The sequence below is a fragment of the Neovison vison genome, chromosome 14 (genome assembly GCF_020171115.1).
Source record: "Neovison vison isolate M4711 chromosome 14, ASM_NN_V1, whole genome shotgun sequence".
Classification (NCBI taxonomy): Eukaryota; Metazoa; Chordata; class Mammalia; order Carnivora; family Mustelidae; genus Neogale; species Neogale vison.
This window is the reverse complement of record NC_058104.1, coordinates 18,138,086-18,160,827: the sequence shown is the minus strand read 5'-3', so window position 1 is coordinate 18,160,827 and position 22,742 is coordinate 18,138,086. Positions and strand designations below refer to the sequence as shown.

The 22,742-nt window shown below is 47.4% G+C and overlaps 2 protein-coding genes and 1 pseudogene across 3 annotated transcripts; 2 read left to right on the top strand and 1 right to left on the bottom strand.

Moving 5' to 3' along the window:
- Positions 1-1,543: 1,543 nt before the first annotated feature.
- Positions 1,544-4,590, top strand: ZSCAN32 (zinc finger and SCAN domain containing 32). Its single transcript, XM_044234010.1, is given in 7 exon segments — positions 1,544-1,613; positions 2,020-2,094; positions 2,097-2,924; positions 3,886-4,018; positions 4,020-4,127; positions 4,129-4,409; positions 4,412-4,590. Coding segments are annotated over 7 exon segments (1,674 nt in total).
- LOC122895904 (olfactory receptor 15) lies at positions 4,404-14,943 on the bottom strand. Of its 2 annotated transcripts, XM_044233715.1 has the most exons (3): positions 14,869-14,943; positions 13,139-14,093; positions 4,404-4,823 (listed from the first exon to the last, which is right to left on the bottom strand). In XM_044233715.1, the coding sequence occupies exons 2-3, from the start codon at positions 14,046-14,048 to the stop codon at positions 4,783-4,785; spliced, it is 951 nt and encodes a 316-aa protein (XP_044089650.1). In that variant the 5' UTR covers positions 14,049-14,093; positions 14,869-14,943; the 3' UTR covers positions 4,404-4,782. The 2 variants fall into 2 exon arrangements, with proteins under 2 accessions (XP_044089650.1, XP_044089649.1); XM_044233714.1 differs by lacking the exon at positions 4,404-4,823 and having other exon boundaries at positions 13,030-14,093.
- Positions 14,944-15,993: 1,050 nt separating this feature from the next.
- LOC122895913 lies at positions 15,994-16,521 on the top strand (annotated as a pseudogene).
- The last annotated feature ends 6,221 nt before the right edge of the window (positions 16,522-22,742 follow it).

Sequence of the window (22,742 nt, the reverse complement as noted above, 5' to 3'; positions counted from 1 at the left end):
GAGGTCTGAAACTGTTTCTTTTCTGCCTCCTAGGTCTCACATGGTTTCCTAATGCCACTTGTAGAGGTTTTATAGTCCCTTATGCAAGAATTTCTAGTGACAGATGATGGGGTCTGTTCTCCGGTCCCAGATTCTGGGAAGGACTGGAAAGAGCTCAGTGAGGAGACAGCCCTCTTGGGAGTGCCTAGAAAGTCAATGAGATCCCACCTGAAACGGGGGATTGATACAGAGGAAAGCACTTTGAAGGGGTCACAGAGCTCACAACCCAGAGCTGGGGAAGAGTCAGAAGATACGCCAAAGTCTCTGCCCTCACCTGGGGCTGGGGAGGAATGCAGTTCTGAGCTTGAGTGGGCTGCAGGGTTCTAGATTAAATGCCTTTGAAATAACCCAGAAAACAATATTGCAAATGTTACTCAATGGTAACTGCACTGAGAGTGGAGACTTCTTACGTGTAGCCCTAATTCTCCTTCACAACTGAATTCTGTTACTTCTAAACCAGGTACATTCACATCCGCAAGCTTGCCCTCACCTGCACACCAGCTCTTCCTGGACTTGAGACAAACCCTTCTCATGCAGCTTTTTTTTCCAACACGGGAAGAGAGAGGAGGGCAAAATTGTTGATTTTAATTGTTAATTGTTGACATGTATATTTGCTGTACTGTTCTCTTCTAAGCAGATGAAACAATCAGTATATCGTTATTTCATTAGAATCCTTGGGAACGTCTCTGCCCTCCGGTGTGTGGTTGCTGAGGCTGTGGGGTTGAATGTGAAGGGGCAGGACTCACCGTGTGCCCAGGCCTGCTCCTGCACCTCCCCTGGCTTCGGGCTCAGATCCCTCATACTGGAAACTCCTCCCGATCAGACTTGTGTGTGTTCCCTGAAGTTTTGTTATTAGGTCCACAGAATGAACCACTTCCATACTAGGATTCCTGCAGATGGATTTCTGGGACAGTATATATTATGCTGGCCTGGGAAAAATGAAAGGCTTGAGTTACTGTGGTATTTTTAGGAAGACAAGGGTCATCTCTGGGTGGTGGGGCTTAAAGCCTCCCCCACCCCCCATGAAACATGTTTTTTCTGTAATGTGCATATACGGCTTTAGAATGAAGCAATTTTTCTTTCTTTTCTTTTTTTTTTCTTTTTCTTTTTTTTTTTTTTAATAAATGGCTATTATGCCAACAATCTTGGCCCTACAGAGAGGGCCCTCTGCAGGGGCATCACTCAGAAGAATGACAGAGATCACACTCTGGGTAAGGATGCACATTCCCTCAGGGACAGACTGTCTCTGTTCCTCTCTCTCTCAAGACACACAGACTGGAAGACCCGAGAAAGGATGAAACAGACAGCGGCAGCGGAGACTGTTGGGTGAGGGAAGGAGAGAAACCGGGAGAGTCTGTGAGCAGGCACGACACACAAACTGCAAATAAGGGAAAGCAAGACACCAGAGGATCAGGACGGGGTGGCCAGCACGTGTGACAACGAGTGGGACCGAGGGAGGGGCGAGACATGGAAAGCAGTGAGGACAGAGTGTGGCAGGTGGAGCATGGGGCTGGGGGACAGCCCGCAGCCCGGGAGACGAGGCCCATGGGAAGAGCAGGAAGGTGCAAACGCACGTACGCACACACAGCCAGAGCCATCCGGTACTGAGTGGTGCTGGTGGGCTTGTGTGCCCAGGCCTTCAGGGGCCAGCAGGCCCTTCAGAGGGTCAGACCCTTAGAGCCATACACCCAGGGAGGCCCCCAAGTGAGGACATAGGCAGCTCTCGGACAAAGAAGTGGGATTCGGGATAAAGAAGAGAAGGGCAATTCTGGTAAATACCCCACAGCCCCTCCCCTTCAGAGGATGCCCTTCCCGCTAGGTGTGTGAGGAAGGAAGCCCACAGTGGGGTAGCTTCCTGGGGATGGCCATACGCAGCCGTGGCCGAGCTGGACAAACTGGCACGTAGCTTCCTGAGTGGCTACCTCTGTCGTGCGGTGTGCAGGCCCCTGTGGTCTCAGTGTGTCCCTTGTCCCCTGGCAGCAGGTGTGCCCTGGGGCAACAAGGAGACCAAGACCCTCCTGGCCATCCTCTGGTACACTCAATTTCCTGATGAACTCGGACTCATAAGCACAGCCAGACCTACAGGGCGGCGGCAGGACGTATCCGGGATCAGGGCGTTCTGTGGGCCCCAGAGCTGTCCTGTGCCGAGTTCAACAGCCTGCGGTCGAGGTGCTGGGAGGTGGGGGCGGGCCGTGTGCCGGAGCCTTGTGTCCTTCATGAGGCAGTGGGTGCCCGGTCAAGTTCCTGGGCCTCTGCACCCAAGGTGGCGAGCCGTGCTGTTCCCGGTCACGAGGGAAGGGCTGTGGAGTCCGGAGAGATGAGTCGGCAGAACAGGAAGCACATAGCGATCGGAGAAGGGGCATGGGCGGACGGCGTGGCCGGGGATGAAGGGGACTTCCAGGAAACTGGCCGGGAAGGTAGGAGACGGGACCTGCTGGTCTTGTTCCCACACAGAATGGGTAGGACTCTTGGCTCTGAGAGCCAGGGGACAGGGAAGTCCCCCCAGAGGCTGTCACCCCGCCATCAAGAGGGCGCTGCCTCCGCTGCTGCGAGCCCACAGCCCCACAGACGGCCCAGTACAGGCCAGAGAGGCTGGTACTCAGCGTTGCGGCTTTTCCCCATGCCCTCTGCAGCCCAGGTCCGCCTCCGCCGGCCTCTCTCACGGAGCACATCGCATTTCCCTGTGCAGCTCCCGTCCTCGGCTTCCTCAGACCACTGTGGGCCTCCAGCCCGGACCCTCTCCCCTTCCCTCCTGCTCCAGCAACGCCCTCCTGTCCTGACCCTGGTGTGTGCTAACCTCGCAGTACGCTTCCCCCTCATTTCCGCTGAGCTCAGGGCAGCCTGTTGCTACTCAGCAGCTGGCGACAAGGCCATCGACAATGGAGGTGAGACCTGGGGACAGACTGGCACAAACAGAGCTGGCCTCTCGGCCTCAGATGGGTCACTGTGTCTGAACATCCAGAAAGAGACAGTATAGGGGCGCCGGGGTGGCTCAGTCAGTTAAGCATGTGCCTCGGCTCCTGTCGTGATCCTGGGGTCCTGGGATGGAGCCCCGCATCAGGATCCCTGCTCAACGGGGAGCGTACTTCTCCCTCTCCCTTTGCTTGCTGCTCTGCCTACTTGTACACACACTGTCTCTGTGTCAAATACATAAAATCTATTACAAACAAAGAGGAGTAGTATAGGACAGTAGGTAGAATCTAGGAGTGATTTTCCTGTAAGCCCAGGGTTAGGAGTTTGTAAATTCTGAAATCATAGAATGAAACTAGGCTAGTACTTAACAAAAGGCTGACTCCTGGGAGAAATTTCCATTTAGGGGATGCCTGGGTGGCTAAGCTGGTTAAGCATCTGCCTTCAGCTCAGGTCATGCTCCCAGGGGCCTGGGATTGAGCCCCCATGTCAAGCTCCCTGCTCAGTGGGGAACCTATTTGTCCCACTCCCTCGCCGGTGTACATAACTTGCTTTTCCCTTCTCGTAAATAATAAGAACTTAAAAAAAGAAAGAGAGAAAGACAGCATAGAACAGTACATGGGATCTCCAGGTTTTATCACACAACCACAGGGTTTGGACCGTGAACACAGTAAACTGAAAAATGCACTTAGGCTATTGCTTAGCACAAAGCTGACTCCCATGAAGAATTCCATTTATGTATTTGTCCCTTATGGTGCTTTAACTGCGACTTTCCTCGTTGTCCTGTTCTTTCTCCACAGCCCTGTGTCTTTCTGTTCCCTCAGGTCTTGAGATCAAAAACAAAACTAAAATAGAGAATCAAAAAACGGATGACTCGGGGCAAGCAGAAGTGAGGAAGGCCATGTGGAGAAAGTCTAGGGAAAACCCTGAGCCCAGGAGAGACCAGAGCCAGGAGGGCAATGTGGATGTTCTCCAGGGGAACAGGCGGGAGACCCCCGTCCCAGGACAGGAGGAGGCAGCTGACACCCCAGGCCAGGGAGAAGGCCTGTGCCCATCTCTGAGTTGGGGAGATGTTCTCAGGGGTCTCTGTCGACCCCAGCCAGTCCCCGAACTGGGAAAACATCTAAGTGCCAGCAGTGTGGGAGAAGCTTTAGCCGAGGTTCCTACCTCATTCGGCACCAGAGTCCACACAGGAGAGGAGCCTCACGAGTGCGGCGAATGAGGGAAAGGCTTCAGTGAGGGCTCCAAGCTCCCTGCGCACCTAAGGACGTGCACAGTGGAGAGACCCTATGGCTGTGGAGAATGTGGGAAAAGCTTCAACCAGAGCTCCAGCCTCATTGTGCACCAGAGGACCCGCACCGGTGAGAAGCCTCATCAGTGCACCGTCTGTGGGAAGAGATGCAACAACAGCTTCAGTGCTCACCGGCGAGTCCACAGCGGGCAGAGCCCCCAGCCCTGTGCGCATGTGGGAAAAGCTCCCACATCCATGCCCACCAAAAGACTCACACTGGGGAAAAGCCCTACAAGTGCTCTCAGTGTGAGAAAAGCATCCCCAAGAACCCTGTCCTCACTCCCCCATCGGGGGCACACAGAGAAGACACACTCACACTCCAAAAAGGGACACAGGTTATGAGGGCATAGGAAAGCCAACACATCAGTCCCCTAGTGTGAGTCTCTCCCGAAGCATCTATCGGCTTGTGGAGGCTTCTGTGAGCGAGTCCCGGGCTCGGCAGGAGACTTACAAGCGGATCTCAAGAACCACAGCAGGGAGAGGAATCCGAGTACGTGTGCCCAGCTCTCTTCCTAGGCGCGCCTGTGACCCACAGTCCTGTGTCACCGTGGACTTCCACACAGGATCCACAGTTCTGCCAGGAAACAAGGGTAACCTTGTCCTGGAGAGAGAATGGGTGGCTAGAGGCCTGGGAACGGTTTCTGGGGCAGGTCAGAGAAGACCTTTTCCCTGCTCATGGGAAGCACATCTGGAAGGGAATGGCATTGATGAATCCTAATTCAATGACCTTTAGGCACCTGCTCTCTGCCATGTCTACCTCAGAGTAGGTCACTGCTCTGTCCGCCAGTCATCTAGAAAAGAGAGTAAAGCAGGAGGGACAGCTTAAGTCACAGGGTACCACTACTCTAAGTGACTTAATCTCAGAGCAGGTGTGCCATCTGGGTTCCTCTTTCTAAGATTTCTCCTTTGTATCACACCCACCCAGGTTCCTGGTTTCTTGTGTTACATTTAATGGTTTCTACAGGTTTATAAGCATTACTATTTCTAATGAAAATAATGGTGTCTCTCCCTGTGCTCTCTCGGCTTTTGGTGCTTATTTTCTCGATTAGAGACTTTATCCTTGGGGACCTGGGTGGCTCACTCAGGTAAGGGTCTGCCTTTGGCTCAGGTCATTATCCCGGGGTCCTGAGATCAAGGCCTGTGTAGAGCTCCCTGCTCAGTGGGGAGTGTGCTCTCCCTCTGCCTCTGCCCCCCACTCCTGCAAATGTGCTTTCTCTCTCTCTAAAATAAAGAAAGAAAATCTTGTAAAAAACAAAAAACTTTATTCTTGTGCATAGGCTCACAGGTTCCTGAAAGTGCCGAAGAGCCTGTGTTGGCACAGGAGGACATAGAGGAGAGCAGCAGAATTGGGTCGGAGGTGGGCTGCATGCTCATGGCGGGGAGGTGGGGGTGGACATCAGAGGTGTAAGGAAACAGGTGCAGGAGGAAGGACCTGCATTGAGGAGTACTAAGAAACAACCTATAACCCATTATTGTGAAGAGACATGTAACCTGTGAAATTTCCACGGATTAAACGTGGTCAGAGATGGGCGTCTCCTGGTTCCTGGCCTGTGCACACAAGCTGTTAGTACTTTCTCGAATTATGGTGAAAGCAAGAGTCATGGTGGCTGCTTCAGTCTTTCTGAGGAATTAAGCAACAATTTTCTTCTTCAAAACAATAAAGAAAAGTTTTAGTTTCAGGGAAGAAAGAGAAGGCAGGCAAGTCCTAAGAATCCGTGTCAGTGTCTCCTTCAGTTGAACCTTACCCAGGCACCCACATTTGCCTGCACACACCGTTCCCGAGCAGGACCACCACGACAGCCTATGCTGGTCAGTTCCCAGAGCCCCAGGCGCAACGCTGCTCTATGCAGAGGGAAAAAATAGCATCTTTCTGGGTTCCACTGTGACCTGTCCCGGGACACCTGACTCCACTGGACATCACAGTGGGAGAGAGAGCCCAGGGTGGATCCGCAGGGAAGGGCTGTGCATACCAGGTCAAGGAACTGGATTTGCTTAATGAGGGAACCAGCAGAAGTCAGGGGAAACAACAAGGAACGGTGGCGCCCAGGCAGCCTCTCCAGCAGGCTCCTCCCACTCCCGGGTGCTGCCAGGGAGTTGGGGGCAACTGCTGACTGCTTGCCTTGTTGGAAGTGGGGCTGCCTCCCCCCTCCAAACTGCTTCATGCCCCACTCTGCCGGGCAGAGAAAGGAAGAGCCCAGCCCTTGCCTGTCAGCTGCCCTGGATGGTCTGGAGGAGACAGGTAGGAACTGGAGAGCACATTCATTTATTCATTCCGTTAGGAAATATTCCTCGTTCTTTGCTATACCCAGTTCTTTAGCAGCCGCATACAACACCGTCAATGAAGCGGACACCCCATCTTCCAGAATCACCTCACCAGACCTAGAGAAACACCAGCACCAGTCGGGCAGCACCACCGGATCTAACACCCCCAAGATGGGACCCCGCTCTGCCGGGCCTCTCTTCCAAGTCCTGATTAATCCAACCTTTTACTGCGTTCCCCCCACCCCACGGGGACTAGCTGCTCCCTGTGCTCACTATGTCGGGTACCTTTCTGCCTACCTCCCATGGACTCCCACAGCCTCACCACTGCACTGGCCCCTGGAGGAGGAATCTGAAGTAGGTGCATAGCAGGGAACACCTTCAAGCCTACAGCTCTCTTCTCCGGTACAGAACAGCCTCCTGGTTTGGTTCAGCCCTTCACGTGTCTATTAAGAAGCCAGTTTTCCCTCCTGTGTAAGAAATCCTGGCACTCACCAAATGGTTTCTGTACTTCCCTCCCTCACAGAAACATTTTAACTAATTGATAGAATCTCAGTGGGCACTTGTGATTTACTAACCTCTCCTGCGGGCAAGACCCTCAAGATTCTCACAATCCAAAGACGACGGCCAAAGCCACAGGTCACACCCCCCCCTCACAGATATCTGCTGTGGTTCCTCAGTCTGAGATGGTAGATGGGTGCTCGTAGCCGAAACAGGAGCTGGATCCCTCCAGCTGCCCGACCTCAACTTTCCTTTCCCCTGGCCACCCCTTCTCGGCCTCTACTGTGAGGGGACTACCCTACCAGCCAGTGCAGGAACTGGCTGGGGAATACTGGGACCCTGGGCTGGAGCGCACACATTTCTCCACTGACCACATCACGTGCGAATCTCTGCATTTTGTATTTTAGCCCCCACATAATCATTCTGTTACCCATCCTTGCCTGGCTTCCTGGCAGACAGTGAGAACACAGGACTCTAGCAAGTAACCCTGAGGCAGGGGTCAGGCCTCCAAGAGAAAACTTGGGGCAGCCAACCCTGTTCTGGCAGATGGAAGAAGTGGGTCAGACATGCTCCACGGACTTCGCCACTGTAGTGGCACCTCTGGAGTTTTTGCAGAAATATGTGATTTACTAAGTGTTTCAAGTAAAGTCTGGGTTTCCTGGGAGGCCCAATGCACACTACTACAAAAGAAGAGGAAACTGGTCTGTTTGAAATGTCTCTGACGTCTGTCTTCCCTCTATTTTCACTTCTAACGTTCTAAACAGGATGGCTGAACCTCAGTACTACTGACATCTTGGTCCAGAAAGGTATTTATTGTGGAAAGGTATGGTGCGGGCAGAGGTAATGTTTTGTGCATTATAGGAAACAGGTAGCTGCACTCCTGGCCTCCACCCACTAGATGTAATGACCAACTCTGAGGTGTTACCACAAAATTGACTCCATTGTTACCATGTGCCTTTTCAGACAAAATCGTCCTTGGTTAAGAACCCCTGTCTAGGGACACGTCATTATCCAGGCTGGTATAAAAGTTTTCATCTCCCCACCTCGTCTTCCTACATAGCAGATTTGACTTCCTGACTCTCCATATATCTAATCCAGTTGTATAACAAATCTCTTCCTAGCCCCTGGAGACTTCTTGTTAGCACTGAAATAAGCTACGATCTCCAGGCTTGCAAGGTTGTCCTCGACATTTGAGGCCCCTCCAGCCTCACTGTCTACTACCCTATGCACATTCCCCACCAGCTCAGGTGAACCAGTTCTAGGTTCTGGAATAAACAGGCTCTGGCCTTTCCAGTCTCAGTGCACTGGCCAACTAAATTTTTCCTGCCTAGAGTACTCTTTTTTTAGGGTCCTCTTTTTTCTTTCCACAGAAAGTGCACAGGAGGGGCTGCAGGTCTCCGTCCCTCCAACCAGGGGAGGAAGGGCACTTGAGCCTAGAAATGTGGAAAGAAGGAAACTTTTATGTCCTCACAGAGAGCACTATGGAAAGGCAAGACGCCACAAGACGAGTACTGCCACTATCACCACACCCTTCTTGAAGCCTCCGAACGCTGGGAACTCCACCTCGGCCCTGTCTCTAACACGCTCTCAAAGCGCCTTATCTAACTCCAACCAATACCAGGACGTTTCTGGTGGGTTGTCTTCACCAGCTTAGGAGCTCTCGGAGGGCAAGGGGAGGGTCTGAGTGCTCTTCCGAAGGAAAAGGCCTCAGTGAACGCGTGCTTCAACGCCGTACATCGCAAGGGCAGGAGGCTCGGAACCTTTCAAAGGTCTCTCCACGGGGAAATGCGCGGACGGGTGCCCCGAAGGGAGACGGGTGGCGCGCCGGCCACTTCCTCCCCACACCCCCCAAGAGGGGCGAGGTCCCGGCACACTGCCACTCGGGTCTTCGCGTCCCGGGAGGGAAGACCACAGCTGCAGGATACAGGGAGGGGCCGCAGAGCTCGGGGCCTTCCAGACAGGAAAAGTCAGCTTCACAAGTGTCACTCACCAACCACTCAATCTTTTCCAACGCGCTAGACCGAAAGCTGCCGCGGGGAATGCCGGGAACCTTCGGACGGCCTGACGCATGCGCAACGGCTCAGCTCCACGCCAACGGGCGGGGCGGAGTACGCAGGCGCTTTCTAAAGGACCTTTCGGTTTCTCTGGTTTCCGCCTTCCGCTAGTCGACAGCCCTCCTCACCAATGAATCGACAGGATCTTCTTGGTGTCGTGCCCTGGAGCCAATCGGGGTATTTAAGCAAACGGCGGGTGGGGGCAGCGGGGCTTTAGACGTTTGTTAACTCTCTCCTATTGGTTACTGCTCTTCTGTTGGCCAGACGCTTCCGCTTCCTGACTTGCATGGGTGTTCTTTCCAACCGAGGTGTTGCTCAGAGGGTTTTACAGATGGGACGGTGAAGTGGTTAAAGACCGTCGCAGTATTGATGTGCTACGCACACTTGTAAACACGTCCATATTACGTCATCCTGACATCCTATTAAGTCAATAGAATTACCTTTTTCATCCTCGAGAAGAGGAAACCACGACCGTTTTTAAGTGACTGTCACGAGAAAACTAGGTTTTCCAACACAAAGTTTTCTTCCCTGTTTCAGTTTTAAATATCCCGTGCGTACCGCAAACCGTTCTCCCATGAAAAGAGTTTCCGCATTTCTTATTCCACAAGCTGTACTCTCTTCCCAGAAGAAATAAGTGTTCTTGTGTGTATATTTTTCTGAGCCTGCCTATGAGATTTTGCCCGTTTATCTTGAAGGTTTTCTATTTCGATATATCGACCTCACCTTTTATCTTTAGGCTGCCCCGTTTAGTCATATACCAGAACGTATTCAATCTTCAATCATTTCCATTTTGGTGGACACTGAAATACTTTCCTAATTTTTATGTGTCTTTGTTATCCTTGATTGGGATATTCTGGATATATTTTGAAGAATGAGCTGATAGATTGGGATGTGGAGTTTGAGGGAAGTTAACAGTGCAGACTTCTCTGTGGTCTCTCTGCCTTTATGCTGGCCCATTCATCCACCCATCATTTATGAAGACACTGGTTGCCCAGTGAAGGAGTGTACTGGATCAGGACATAAATGGAAGGAGGCGGGAAGTTAAATAGACTAACGAATCTCCCTATGAATGCATTCCACTTTGATTAAATATAACACTGAGTAGTTTTCTCTAAACAATGCTGCACGCATTCTCTATTTGATCCTTAAAATGATTCTGCAAGGTATTCTATTCACTTTACAGATGATAAAAGGGAGTGCTGGAGAGATCAAATCTACTAGCTACCATATCTCATTATTTCTGGAGTACATAAAAACGCCTCATACTTCCTTGTGTCATGACTTTTCTGTTATCTGCTGTCTCCCTACTTATAGCGCAGAGTAACTAGACACCTACATTGTTAGGAAAGAGAGAGTAGAATGATTTTTGGGAAGACGGCAAATATGACAATTAGCTTTTTCTCCTCCAGTTCCCTGTGTTTTACTATGACTCTAACTCCACGTTAGATTAAAAATATTCTGTAGTTTTGATGGGAAGTTCTTCATTACTCCAAAGTGTTAAAGGATTCCCTCTTTATTTTCCTATTTCCTTCCAAGTTATTTAGCAATTTAAATGACTTGCCTAGAGGATATGACTGTTCAGTTTCCTTGGTAGTTACGGTTCTCATAAATTAATCCACTGCCATTCTGGTTTATATATTAATGTAGGAGTTTAGTCATTCTGATCCTACCTTCTGAGAACTTCGTCTACTCTAAGCTTGCTGTTCAATAAAAATTTTGAACCTGCTGGGACGCCTGGGTGGCTCAGTTGGTTAAGCAGCTGCCTTCGGCTCAGGTCATGATCCCAGCGTCCTGGGATCGAGTCCCACATCGGGCTCCTTGCTCGGCAGGGAGCCTGCTTCTCCCTCTGCCTCTGCCTGCCTCTCTGTCTGCCTGTGCTCGCTCTCGCTCCCTCTCTCTCTGACAAATAAATAAATAAAATCTTTTAAAAAAAATTTTGAACCTGCAAGTCTCTGGAGTTTGATAAATACACCAAGATAATGCCAGTACTTGGTTAGATCTGGAGACACACTTGAAATATTACTGAGTGGAAAATTGTTAATACAGGTCATGGCTCAGATTACATCTGGAAAAACCAATTCAGAACAATAACATAACTAGATTTATTTGGAGGGGGCATTATAGATATGTTCAAGGCGGATATTTGTCACTTTTTGTTTGGCACTGCCCAAGAGACAGGGTAGCTCCAAAGTAGTAAACATAAAAATCCTTCATTTCACAAGTTTAGTTCATAGTGTGAAGATGTGTGGGGCTTAATTCATTTCACTAAATGTTTATTGAGCATCTGCTACGTATGAGACACATGTTTCAGTGTTGTGGCGTGATATACATAAAGTATATCACTCTTCTGAAAATAGTCCTAAAACCTATTGATTTCCTTTTCTTTGGAAATGTAGTTGCTAAACAACTTACTCATACTAACCCAGTTTCTCTAAGGAAAGAGTACATGAAATATGGTAGTATGGGGACGCCTGGGTGGCTCAGTTGGTTGGACGACTGCCTTCGGCTCAGGGCGTGATCCTGGAGTCCCAGGATCGAGTCCCACATCAGGCTCCCAGCTCCATGGGGAGTCTGCTTCAATCTCTGACCTTCTCCTTGCTCATGCTCTCTCTCACTGTCTCTCTCTCTCTCAAATAAATAAATAAAAAATCTTTAAAAAAAAAAAAGAAATATGGTAGTATGTATGTATTCCCATGGCAATTCTAGTGTGCTATATCACATATTGGCATTCTAATTCTAATACCTGTGTTCCTCAAGTTGACTCATGGTGTGCTGGACTGATTGCTGAATTCCAGTAATGTTAAGATTGAAAAAAACAGAACTGGAGGCAGGGGACATGCTTTATGGAGAGATGATCTTTACTGGGCTCCTAAACTTGCTTAAAGAGTCTCAGAGCATCCCATAATCCAGCAATTATAATAACATATCCAAATGCTGATAGCAAATCTCATCGCTGGAACTTTGGAGAAGGAAATTTAAATAAAAAGGTTTAATTGAGGGCGCCTGGGTGGCTCAGTGGGTTAAGCCGCTGCCTTCGGCTCAGGTCATGATCCCAGGGTCCTGGGATCGAGTCCCGCATCGGGCTCTCTGCTCAGCAGGGAGCCTGCTTCCCTCTCTCTCTCTTTCTGCCTGCCTCTCTGTCTACTTGTAATCTCTGTCTGTCAAATAAACAAATAAAATCTTTTTTAAAAAAAAGGTTTAATTGAAAGGAAAAGAGTCTTTCTTTTTTCCTCATTAAATATTAGATGAAGCAGAAGACGGCATGTAGACATAAGGAAGATAAACAAGATGACAAAGGAACATATGGATAAGAAGTATTAGTTAACAAGGGCACCTGGGTGGCTCAGTCAGTTGGACGTCTGGCTTCAGCTCAGGACATGATTCCAGGGTCCTGGGACCGAGCACTGTGTTGGGATTCTTGTTCAGTGGGGAGTCTACTTCTCCCTCTCCCTCTGCCCCTCCCTCCAGCTTGTGCACCTCTCTCTCTCTCTCTCTCAAATAAATAAATAAAATCTTTTTTAAAAAAGAAAGTATGGGTAGATAGACTGAAATACTGAGAAGAGGCAAAAAGAGATTGAGAAAGATGGGGGAATGGATAGGTACAAAGGTGAACTGTTTGAGTTTTCATTTACTATTAATCAATTCTGATTATTTTATGGAATGATAACATCATTATATAACGATATTGCAAGTGGAACTGCCTTTTAAAGTGCTTAATTTTCTACAAATAGAAAAGTAATATTATTACGTGTAATAAATAACATATAATAACGTGTACAACAAGATAGTGAGCTATGTCTGTACTGAGTCAACAACCTCTGAGCTGTTGATGAGACTCACCTAAGATCTATTGTTATCTGTAGTCCACAGGACTTTTAGTACATAAGCACAGAATATTAGAAACAACTAACCATATCTTCACAGCTTAGGGTTTTGGGGAATATATCTTGGTTGCACTAGGGCTGGCTCTCCTCATATTCATCAGGACAGAGTGAGAATGAGATAAAGGCAGAAGAAGAAGAGGAGGTAAATGATGATGGGAGTTTTCCCTTCTCTCAGCCAAATTCTCTTCCCTTTCCCAGCAGCCTCCTTAGTGCTCCCTTTACCTCCTTGTTTCTTAGAGTGTAGATGAGAGGATTCACCATTGGTGTGACCACAGAGTAGAAGAGGGAAATGAATTTGCCCTGATCCTGGCTGCTGGTCTTAGCCGGAAGGAGATAGCCATAGATAGCTGAGCCATAGAAGAGTAACACCACCACCAGGTGGGAGAGGCATGTATTAAAGGCCTTTCTCTGTCCCTCCACCGAGCGGATCTTCAGCACTGCTCGAGCTATATAGCAGTAGGAGATCAGGATGACGCTCAGAGGGACAGCAGTGAAGAAGGTGCAGACACCATTGAGCACAGCCTCATTAAGACTCGTGTCTCCACAGGCCAGTTTGATCATGGCAGGCACCTCACACAGGAAGCTGTCCACCTTCTGGTGCCCACATAATGGGAGCTGCAGAGTGAACGTCGACTGGATCACAGAGTTGCTCAAGCCACCCAACCATGCAATGGCAGCCAACAGCCAGCACAGCCGAGGGTTCATCACGGTGGTGTAGTGCAGAGGCCGGCAAACTGCCACATAGCGGTCCCATGCCATCACCACAAGCAGAATGCACTCGGTAGCCCCCAGCCAGAGGAAAACGTAGAGCTGTGTCACACAGCCTCCATAGCTTATGGTCTTGTCTGGTCCCCATAAGTTGATCAGCATTTGGGGGACCGAGCTAGTAGTAAAAGCAAGGTCTAGGGATGAGAGGTTGCTGAGGAAGAAGTACATGGGGGTGTGGAGCCGGGCATCCAGGCAGGAAAGTAGGATAATGGTTGAGTTCCCAAGCAAGGTCAGCAAGTAAGAGAAGAGAATGACTATGAAAAAGATGATCTCCAGCTGAGGATGGTCAGATACGCCCATCAGAATGAAGCCCTCTGAGAGGCTGTAGTTGGAATCTGCCATTCTGGTTGCTGTCAGTCACTTGAGGGATCTGTCCAGGGAAAACCACTGAGAGAAAAGCAAGTAAAAACGCAAAGTAGATAAGTCTGCTCTTCATCAGAGAGAGTCTATCAGTTTTCTGGGCGTCATATGTAAGTACTAATTTAATTTTTGTGACTGCACATGTTCACTGCAATCCCCAACAACTGTCAGTCCCACATGAATGGAAACTTTATTCCATCAAATGGCAAACGTGAGTTATTGTTGCAATGAAAGAAGTGCCTTATGAAGAACAAAAAGATTAGGGATCTTTAGCACAGTGGTCACAACAGGGTAGAGGGAGTTGACCATTAGAATTACATGTAGAAATTCTTAAATTGCACATTTCCCGGGGTGCTTGGGTGGTTCAGTGGGTTAAAGTCTCTGCCTTCAGCTCAGGTCATGATACCAAGGTCCTGGAATTGACCCCGCATTGGGCTCTCTGCTCAGCAGGAAGCCTGCTTCCTCCACTCTCTGCCTGCCTCTCTGCCTACTTGTGATCTGTCTGCCAAATAAATAAATAAAATATTTTTTTAAAAATACACATTTCCGGGCGCCTGGGTGGCTCGGAGGATTAAGCCTCTGCCTTCGGCTCATGTCATGATCTCACGGTCCTGGGATTGAGTCCCACATCGGGCTCTCTGATCAGCAGGGAGCCTGCTTCCTCCTCTCTCTCTCTCTCTCTGCCTGCCTCTCTACCTGCTTGTGATCTCTGTCTGTCAAATAAATAAATAAAATCTTTAAAAAATACACATTTCCCCAGCCAAGGTTTTTATATGTTCGTGGGGGAGGGAAGTAGACTCACTCTATTTGGAAAAGCTCTCCAGAAGTTGCTGATAAACATCTCTCCTCTCTTCCAAATCCTTCCCATTCTTGGTGAAAACTCCTGGTCAAGAAAGAAGTTTGAAGAAGAACATGATGAGTCTATAAAATCATGAAAAGAGTGAAAAGAGTCAATAATTCACCAAATACAGAAGACACAAACATGTAAGTTAGGAGGAGGTAAAGGTAGGATAAACAAACTTCACATAAGCCTCAGTAAAGTTAGGTGAAACAGGCTAAAGAAATAAACAGCAGTTATGCATAGGGGGTTAAAAGAGTTAGTGGATACCCATTATTGGTATAGGAAACTGGAAGATTTTGGAGTGTATCCTTGATCTTTTGAGGTATATAACCATCATCCCCACGGAGTAGTTCTTAACATCTCACAAATAAAAATTAGGCCTTGCAAAAATTGACAAAGCAAGAAACAACAAATGTTGGAGAAGTTGTAGAGAAAGAGGAGCCCTCTTACACTGTTGGTGGGAATGCAAATTGGTACAGCCACTTTGGAAAACAGTGTGGAGTTTCCTCAAAAAATTAAAAATAGAGCTTCCCTATGACACAGCAATTGCACCACTGAGTCTTTATCCCAAAGATACAGATGTCGCGAAAAGAAGGGCCAAATGTACCCAATGGTCATAGCAGCAATGTCCACAATAGCCAAAATGTGGAAAGAGCCAAGATGCCCTTCAGCAGACAAATGGATAAAGAAGATGTGGTCCATATACACAATGGAGTATTACTCAGCCATCAGAAAGGATGGATACCCAACTTTTGCATCAACATGGATGGAACTGGAGATGATGCTGAGTGACGTAAGTTAAGCAGAGAAAGTCAATTATCATATGGTTTCACTTATTTGTGGAACATAAGTAATAGCATGGAGGATATTAGGAGAAGGAAAAAATGAAGGGGGAGAAATTGGAGTGGGAGATGAACCATGAGAGACTATGGACTCCAGAAAACAAACGGAGGGTTTTAGAAGAGAAGGGGTGGGGGGAGGTAAGCCTGTTGATGGGTATTAAGGAGGGCACGGACTGCATAGTGCACTGGGTCTTATATGCAAACAATGAATCACGGAACACTATATCAAAACTAATGATACTCTACTAAAGACAGCTATTCAAGCAGAGACTACCCAAGTTGTCATGATACAAGGGATTATGCGCCACCACCAAGAGAATATACTTCCCGTGATTATGGTCATTCTAGTTCACGTGATGACTACCTGTCAAGAGGCTACAGTGATAGAGATGGCTATGGTTGTGATTGTGACTATTCAGATCATCCAAGTGGAGGTTCCTATAGAGATTCGTAAGAGTTATGGTAACTCACAAAGTGCTCCATCTACACAAGGCCCCCACCATCTTATGGTGGAAGCAGTCGCTATGATGATTACAGCAGCTCATGTGACAGATATGGTGGAAGTTGAGACAGTTACTCAAGCAGCCAAAGTGATCTCTACTCAAGTGGTCGTGATTGGGCTGGCAGACAGGAAAGATGGCTTCTCCCTTCTGTGGAAAGGGGGTACCCTCCTCCACATGATTCCTACAGCAATTCAAGCCACAGAGCACCAAGAGGTGGTGGCCATGGAGGAAGCCGATCCAATAGAGGAAGAGGCAGGAGCAGATATTAAAAACAAACAAAGGGGTGCCTGGGTGGCTCAGTGGGTTAAGCCTCTGTCTTTGGCTCAGGTCATGATCTCAGGGTCCTGGGATGGAGAACTGCATTGGGTTCTCTGCTCGGTGGGGAGCCTGCTTCCCCCTCTTTCTCTATCTTCCTCTCTGCCTACTTGTGATCTCTCTCTCTCTCTCTCTGTCAAATAAATAAATACAATCTTTAAACACACACACACACACACACCCCAAACAAAACTTTGGACCAAAATTCCTGTTCAAAGAAACAAACAAAAAAGTGGAGCCTTTTCTGTCATAACTATTCAAGGACTACTAAAAGGGAAAATTGTGTTACCTCTTAAAAATTTCCTGTTTAAGTTCCCCTTCCATAATTTTTATGTTCTTCTGAGGGTAAAAAAGTAAAACCTGTTTAATCTTATTTGGCTTTATGACATTGCTATTGATAAGCAAATGTTAAATGTGTTAAGTCCTTGACTTGTGTACTAGTTTTGTAATTTTTCAAGTTAAAAGTGTCCCCAATGGCCAATTCTTATATCTGATTTTTCCCAGTAAATGAAGCAAAGCAAGTCTAAGACCTTCCACAAACATCTAGCCATCTAAAATGGACAGGTGCATCCTTCTGCTCTACACACAAGCGAGCTCTTAGAGGGCGGTCGGGGTATGCTACTCTCGGGATTTCAGAGTGTCTTCAAAGTGAAATCTCCATGTTCTTTGTATGAAAAACCTGAGATCAGATGCTTATGTAAGGAAAGTGCTTTTTACCCTATAAATCCAAAAAAACAACTGAATAATGCTGGCCGTATTTTGTCTGACATTTCCTTGGGAATCTACAAGAACCTTCTTTCTCCCCTCCCCCAAGAAGACCATTTAAGTGTGCCTTAAGCAACTACAGAATACTAAATAAAAAGTTTGGCCAAAACACAAACAAACAAACAAACAACAACAAAAACATGATGTACTGTATGGTAACTATCGTAACACAATAAAAAAGAATAAAACAAATATTAACTTAAAAAAAATAGGCCTCAAAATAATGAATACTGTTTTTCTGAAAATAAATAAATTGGAAAAAAAATGGGCCTCGTTAATAATGGGCCAGTAGCATCCCTCTATCAAGTCAGGGATGATAAAGGATTTCAGAGAACTTTTTTTCCTCAAAGAACTTTTCAACCCTCCCTCAGGCAGAGCTTTACCTTACACATCAAGCAAAGTTTTAACTACTTGTCCTTTTCATTTAAAACCTAAGGATGCAGAGGAACGGACTTACCATCTGATAGCCGGCTCATCTTTCTAACCCAGAATTCGTTCTGAAATCCGTCCCATACCTCTGGCTAGCAGAAGTGCTTCTCCTCTTGTACCCACATAGGGGAAAGAAACAGGCCGACACTGCCCATTTCTTTCCATAAACTGTGTGACATTTGGGTGGCTGTTGTTTTGTGGCTGCTCAGGGATGCCAGAATTTCAGACCGGGCTCTATTCATACAGAATGGTGTTCAGCCCAGGAACAAACCAGCCAAAGCAAAAAAGGAAAAACCATACCTAGAGTGGGAAGCGATCAGCCTCAGTCACCAGAAAGAACAGAAGGAAATGCAGGAGCAGCTAGATTCTTGGTCTGAGCCTGACACACTCCCCAAGCCAACGGGACTGCAACTTCAAGTTTGAATTCAGCAACTGGGCTGCCCTTCAGGGTGTCCTCCTCCCTCAGAGGGTCTCTTTCCCTAGTTCCTGTTTCTCTCATAATCTGGGAAGGTTAAATCGATCCTGCACTACTGGCATTTTAAGGGGGGCCTAGACAGGACAATAGTGATCTCAAAGGGTGTGCCATTTATGGTCCACTTTTGGCAGGGGGACAGCCAGATGGAGGTTGTCTGAGTACAGAATGGTTTTCAGGAGTGGCTTATATGATGCACAGATGGTCATCCTGGCCTGCTGGTGAATGTGGTTTGAATGTTAAGGATATTGAGAAAAACAGCTGAGACTTGTGTGTCAAAGAGAATCCCAGATACTGTAATCGCCCACCGTCACCCAGTTTTCTGCCTGCTCCTCCTCCGAATTTCACAACTCTCAACGGACCACTGGTGGACTAGGTGCCACATCTGGAATTGGGGTTGGCCACCTCCTATCATGCCAACTTCTCCAGAGCCACTGGCGTTCCTGGTTTGAGACAGCATGCTCTCGGAGTCCAAGCCTTACTTTAATATTAGCCTGAGCAGTGAAGGGAAAGTGCATCATCAAAAGCAGAGAAACAAACCCAATTCTAAATTCCCAGTCCTGGTAGAGAAGTTTTTAAGACGTGTTTGAAGTATTTCCTCTATTTGGGAGAAGACTGGCAACGACATTCTTGAGAGCTGTTTGTGCCTGACTCTCTTGCATGGATGTTCTAAGTTAATCTTTCTTAAGGACATGGTCAGAATGGGAAAGGGGTTTTCAGTGGAGAGTAACATTGAGGGAGAATGGCAAGGAGAACCACAAACAAAATAAAACAAAACAAATTTGTCTAGACGGACGAAGTCTAAGGTAAAATACAAACAAAATCTCTCCAGGCAGAAAGTTTAAGGTATCTGGGGCGCCTGGGTGGTTCAGTGGGTTAAGTCTCTGCCTTCAGCTCAGGTCATGATCCCAGGGTCCTGGGATCGAACCCCACATTGGGCTCCCTGCTCAGGGGGGAGCCTGCTTCCCCACCCCGCCGCCTGCCTCTCTGCCTACTTGTGATCTCTGTCTCTCTCTGTCAAATAAATAAATAAAATCTTTTTTTTAAAAAAGAAAATTTAAGGTATTTGATCAGATGGACAGGAATTTTTTTCCTAAATCTTAGAATTCAAGAATGAGATATAAGTGAGTTTGAATCTTAAAAGAGATAAAATAGGACCAGTAAACCAAAAAGGTGACAGAGTTCAAACTAAAATGATGGAAATTGTAATGCCTAAGGGGCATCCCAGTTTTAAAATATTGAACTTTAAGAAACAGTTATAGAGAGAAATTAAGGGAATAAATGCTGTCTGAAGGGGACTTCAACTTTTGACATTCATATCAGGGGAGACAACCAGTCTCCCTTAAAGTTGATTTTGAAGCTGCTGTTAGAACAGAAGTCCGGGCTGCACAGATCATGAGCCTGGATCTGGTAGCAGCAGTTCTAACGAGCCCAGGATCTCACAAAATAGGAAAAGGGCTAGACATATGGCAGCATGTCACATAGGTATACCAACCAAATACCACCGACTCAGAATGGAGATGGCTGGATAAGCATGGTGTCCAGGAAAGCTCTCCAGGCCACCTCTATCTGCAAGGTGACAGCAGTTTGCAGTGAGTGTCACCAAAGGGAAAACAGAGTGTTTGACATGAGGACCAGGAGGGAAGCCTCCTGCCATGCAGTGCCTGACCAGTTGCTTAGTGGAAGGTCTTACCTGATGGCTTAAAAGACATGGAGCCTGGGTGGATTTTTACAGAGGAAGCAGGAGACAATTGTTCCCACAGAGAATAGCGAAGACATCAGTTCGTTTAACAAGTGGTTGAAGGGAGGTTTGACTTTGCTTTCTCTTCCACTTAATGTCTTCACAATAATGAGGATTTTAAAGATGTGATTGCACAACAGGTGTTTTCCTCTGAAAAGGAATATAGGCTTAAATTAAAAACAAGAGAAATTATGACTGGACCTTTTTAGGTTTCAGCATGATAAAATATGGGTAATTTCCTTGGCAAGAGAGAGAGATGTGCCTAGAGATTTGAATGCCTAAGGGCACTGGACTATAACCAAGCCTTCCAGGACCTTCTCATGCTGAGGATTCTGATCCTAGGAATCAAGTGCTCACTGACGAATTTTGTTTTTGTTATTCTCATCGGATTAAGAATTTCCCAGCTTCTCTCCTGGACCATTTTACAAATGACTTTGTTAAAGAGATCTTCACTTGTAGTTTTCAAACTTCCCTTCACAGTTCAAATATGTTTGCCTCCCATCTCTTCGCTCAGCTGATAGAGAAGGTCACACATGGCCTTGGGGCTCTAAAGCCATGTCACCTCCAACCCTTTTTCTGTGGGAAGATTCCAAATCAGCACCTTTAAAAAGCCATTCACTTCACACTCTCTTTCCTTTCCCCATCTTGGTTCCCTTTTTGTCTCTCATAAACCCTGAAGTCTCTGTTAATAAAAGTCTGTGGATGGTTCATGAGAATATACCTTTGGCTTCAGGACTCTGCCAAATCCATCACGCTGTCCCTGGTGGGCCAAGTAGGAGAGAGAGAGTGAGAGAGCGAAAAAGAGAGACAGAGAGAGAGAGAGAGAGAGAGAGAGAGAGAGAGGAATTAGGGAGGAGGCTCTGTGCGGGTGCTTCCCTGCCCACTAGTTGGGAGCACAGTCTTTTAACCTTGGGGCTGGCCTTGGCAGTACGGGCTCTGCCACCTGGAAGCCCAGCTGACTCGGGCTCATTCTGCAGAGCCCAAGAGGGCACTTCCATTCCCCATAGGTAATTGGCACAATGCATTTGCGTGGCCAGCATATAGGGAAAAGTCTGTCTCTGAAGAATCCGCTCCATCTTTCACCTCAGTTCGACCCCAAAGATATATTACTAATTTAATAGTAATAAGAATAACCACATTCTTTAACTAATGACCAGTGATGTAACTGTATCCCTTTCAACGTACTTTCATGTGCTCCAGCTCAGGGTTTTTTTTTTCAAGATTTTATTTATTTATTTGACAGACAGAGATCACAAGTAGGCAGAGAGGCAGGCAAGAGACAGGAATGGAAGCAGGCTCTCTACTGGGCAGAGAGCCCCATGTGGGGCTCCATCCCAGGACCCTGGGATCATGACCTGAGCAGAAAGCAGAGGCTTTAACCCACTGAGCCACCCAGGTGCTCCATCCAGCTCAGTTTTTAAAATACTTTCTGGGGCGCTGAGCTGGCTCAGTTGGTAGAGCATGGGACTCCTGATCTCATGGTTGTGAGGTTGAGTCCCGCTGTGGGTGTAGAGATTGCTTAAAAATAAAATCTTTAAAATGCTTTTTATGGTGGTTGGAGCAGGTGGTCTGGTCACCACTCAGGAGATGAGTTAACTGAGCAGGAAGTGATTGTATGACGTGCTTAGTGTTAAACATCAGTGACTTCAGTGTTTGCTTCTGCACTGAGCATAAACGAGCCATCCTATGCAGAAGTGGTAAGGGTTTTGGACGCATCATCTGGGAGAAGCCATCCTTGAGTGTTTTTTGGGGAGGAGAAGAGGAGAAGGGATTCCCACTATCTCTGGCCCTAACGTAACCCACGAGTCAGGGATATGAGCCTTCGATGCTACCACCATGCTGCGTGAAGAGTAATCACTTACGAACGATACTAAATAAGTACATAAAAGGTGACTGGTAACCTCGTCAGGTCATTAGATGTCATAGAAGATACATTATCCCAGAAACTGCAGACTTAGAAGCCATGTCATGCGAAGGACTGGTCACTGAGGGTTCACCACGTGCCAGGTGCTTGTGGTGTCCAGGGGTGAGCAGGATGGTCCCGGCCCCTGTTGACCGGGGCGCTCCATCCCGTAGTCTCAGGCAAGGGTCTCACTCATTAGCGCTGCCTGCTGACTTATGCCAGACACTGTGCTCAGCAGCTTACAAACATCGTTACAACGACCACACCAGGCGGGTTTTATTCCTACTTTACAAGAAACTAAGGCTCAGGGGCGTGTGGGTGGCTCAGTGGGTTAAGCCTCTGCCTTCAGCTCAGGTCATGATCTCAGGGTCCTGGGATCGAGACCTGCATTGGACTCTCTGCTCAGCGGGGAGCCTGCTTCCTCCTCTCTCTCTGCCTGCCTCTCTGCCTACTTGTGATCTCTCTCTCTCTCTGTCAGTAAATAAATAAAATCTTTTTTAAAAATCTTTAAAAAAAAAGGAACTAAGGCTCAGGTATTATATTACTCATCTAAGCAAAGAGAAACTTAAATCAGGTCTAATTTACTACAAAGTCCACACTCATGAAAAATCGAATCTCAATGAACAAAAATGGGGAATTCAGTAAATGATGGCCTCTCCTGGACTACTACACCAACTGTCATCATCGGACTCTGTAAGTCTTCTCTTACTTTGATTTAATTTAATCTTATTTTATTTTCTACTTTATTCTCAGTCCCTACTCTCATTCTGCTCCACACTCATGGGCACTGAATGTGGCTGACATGCGAAGCATCTGGGTCTAATTGTACCCTTGTAAAACACAGTGTGTCTTATATATGTAAATG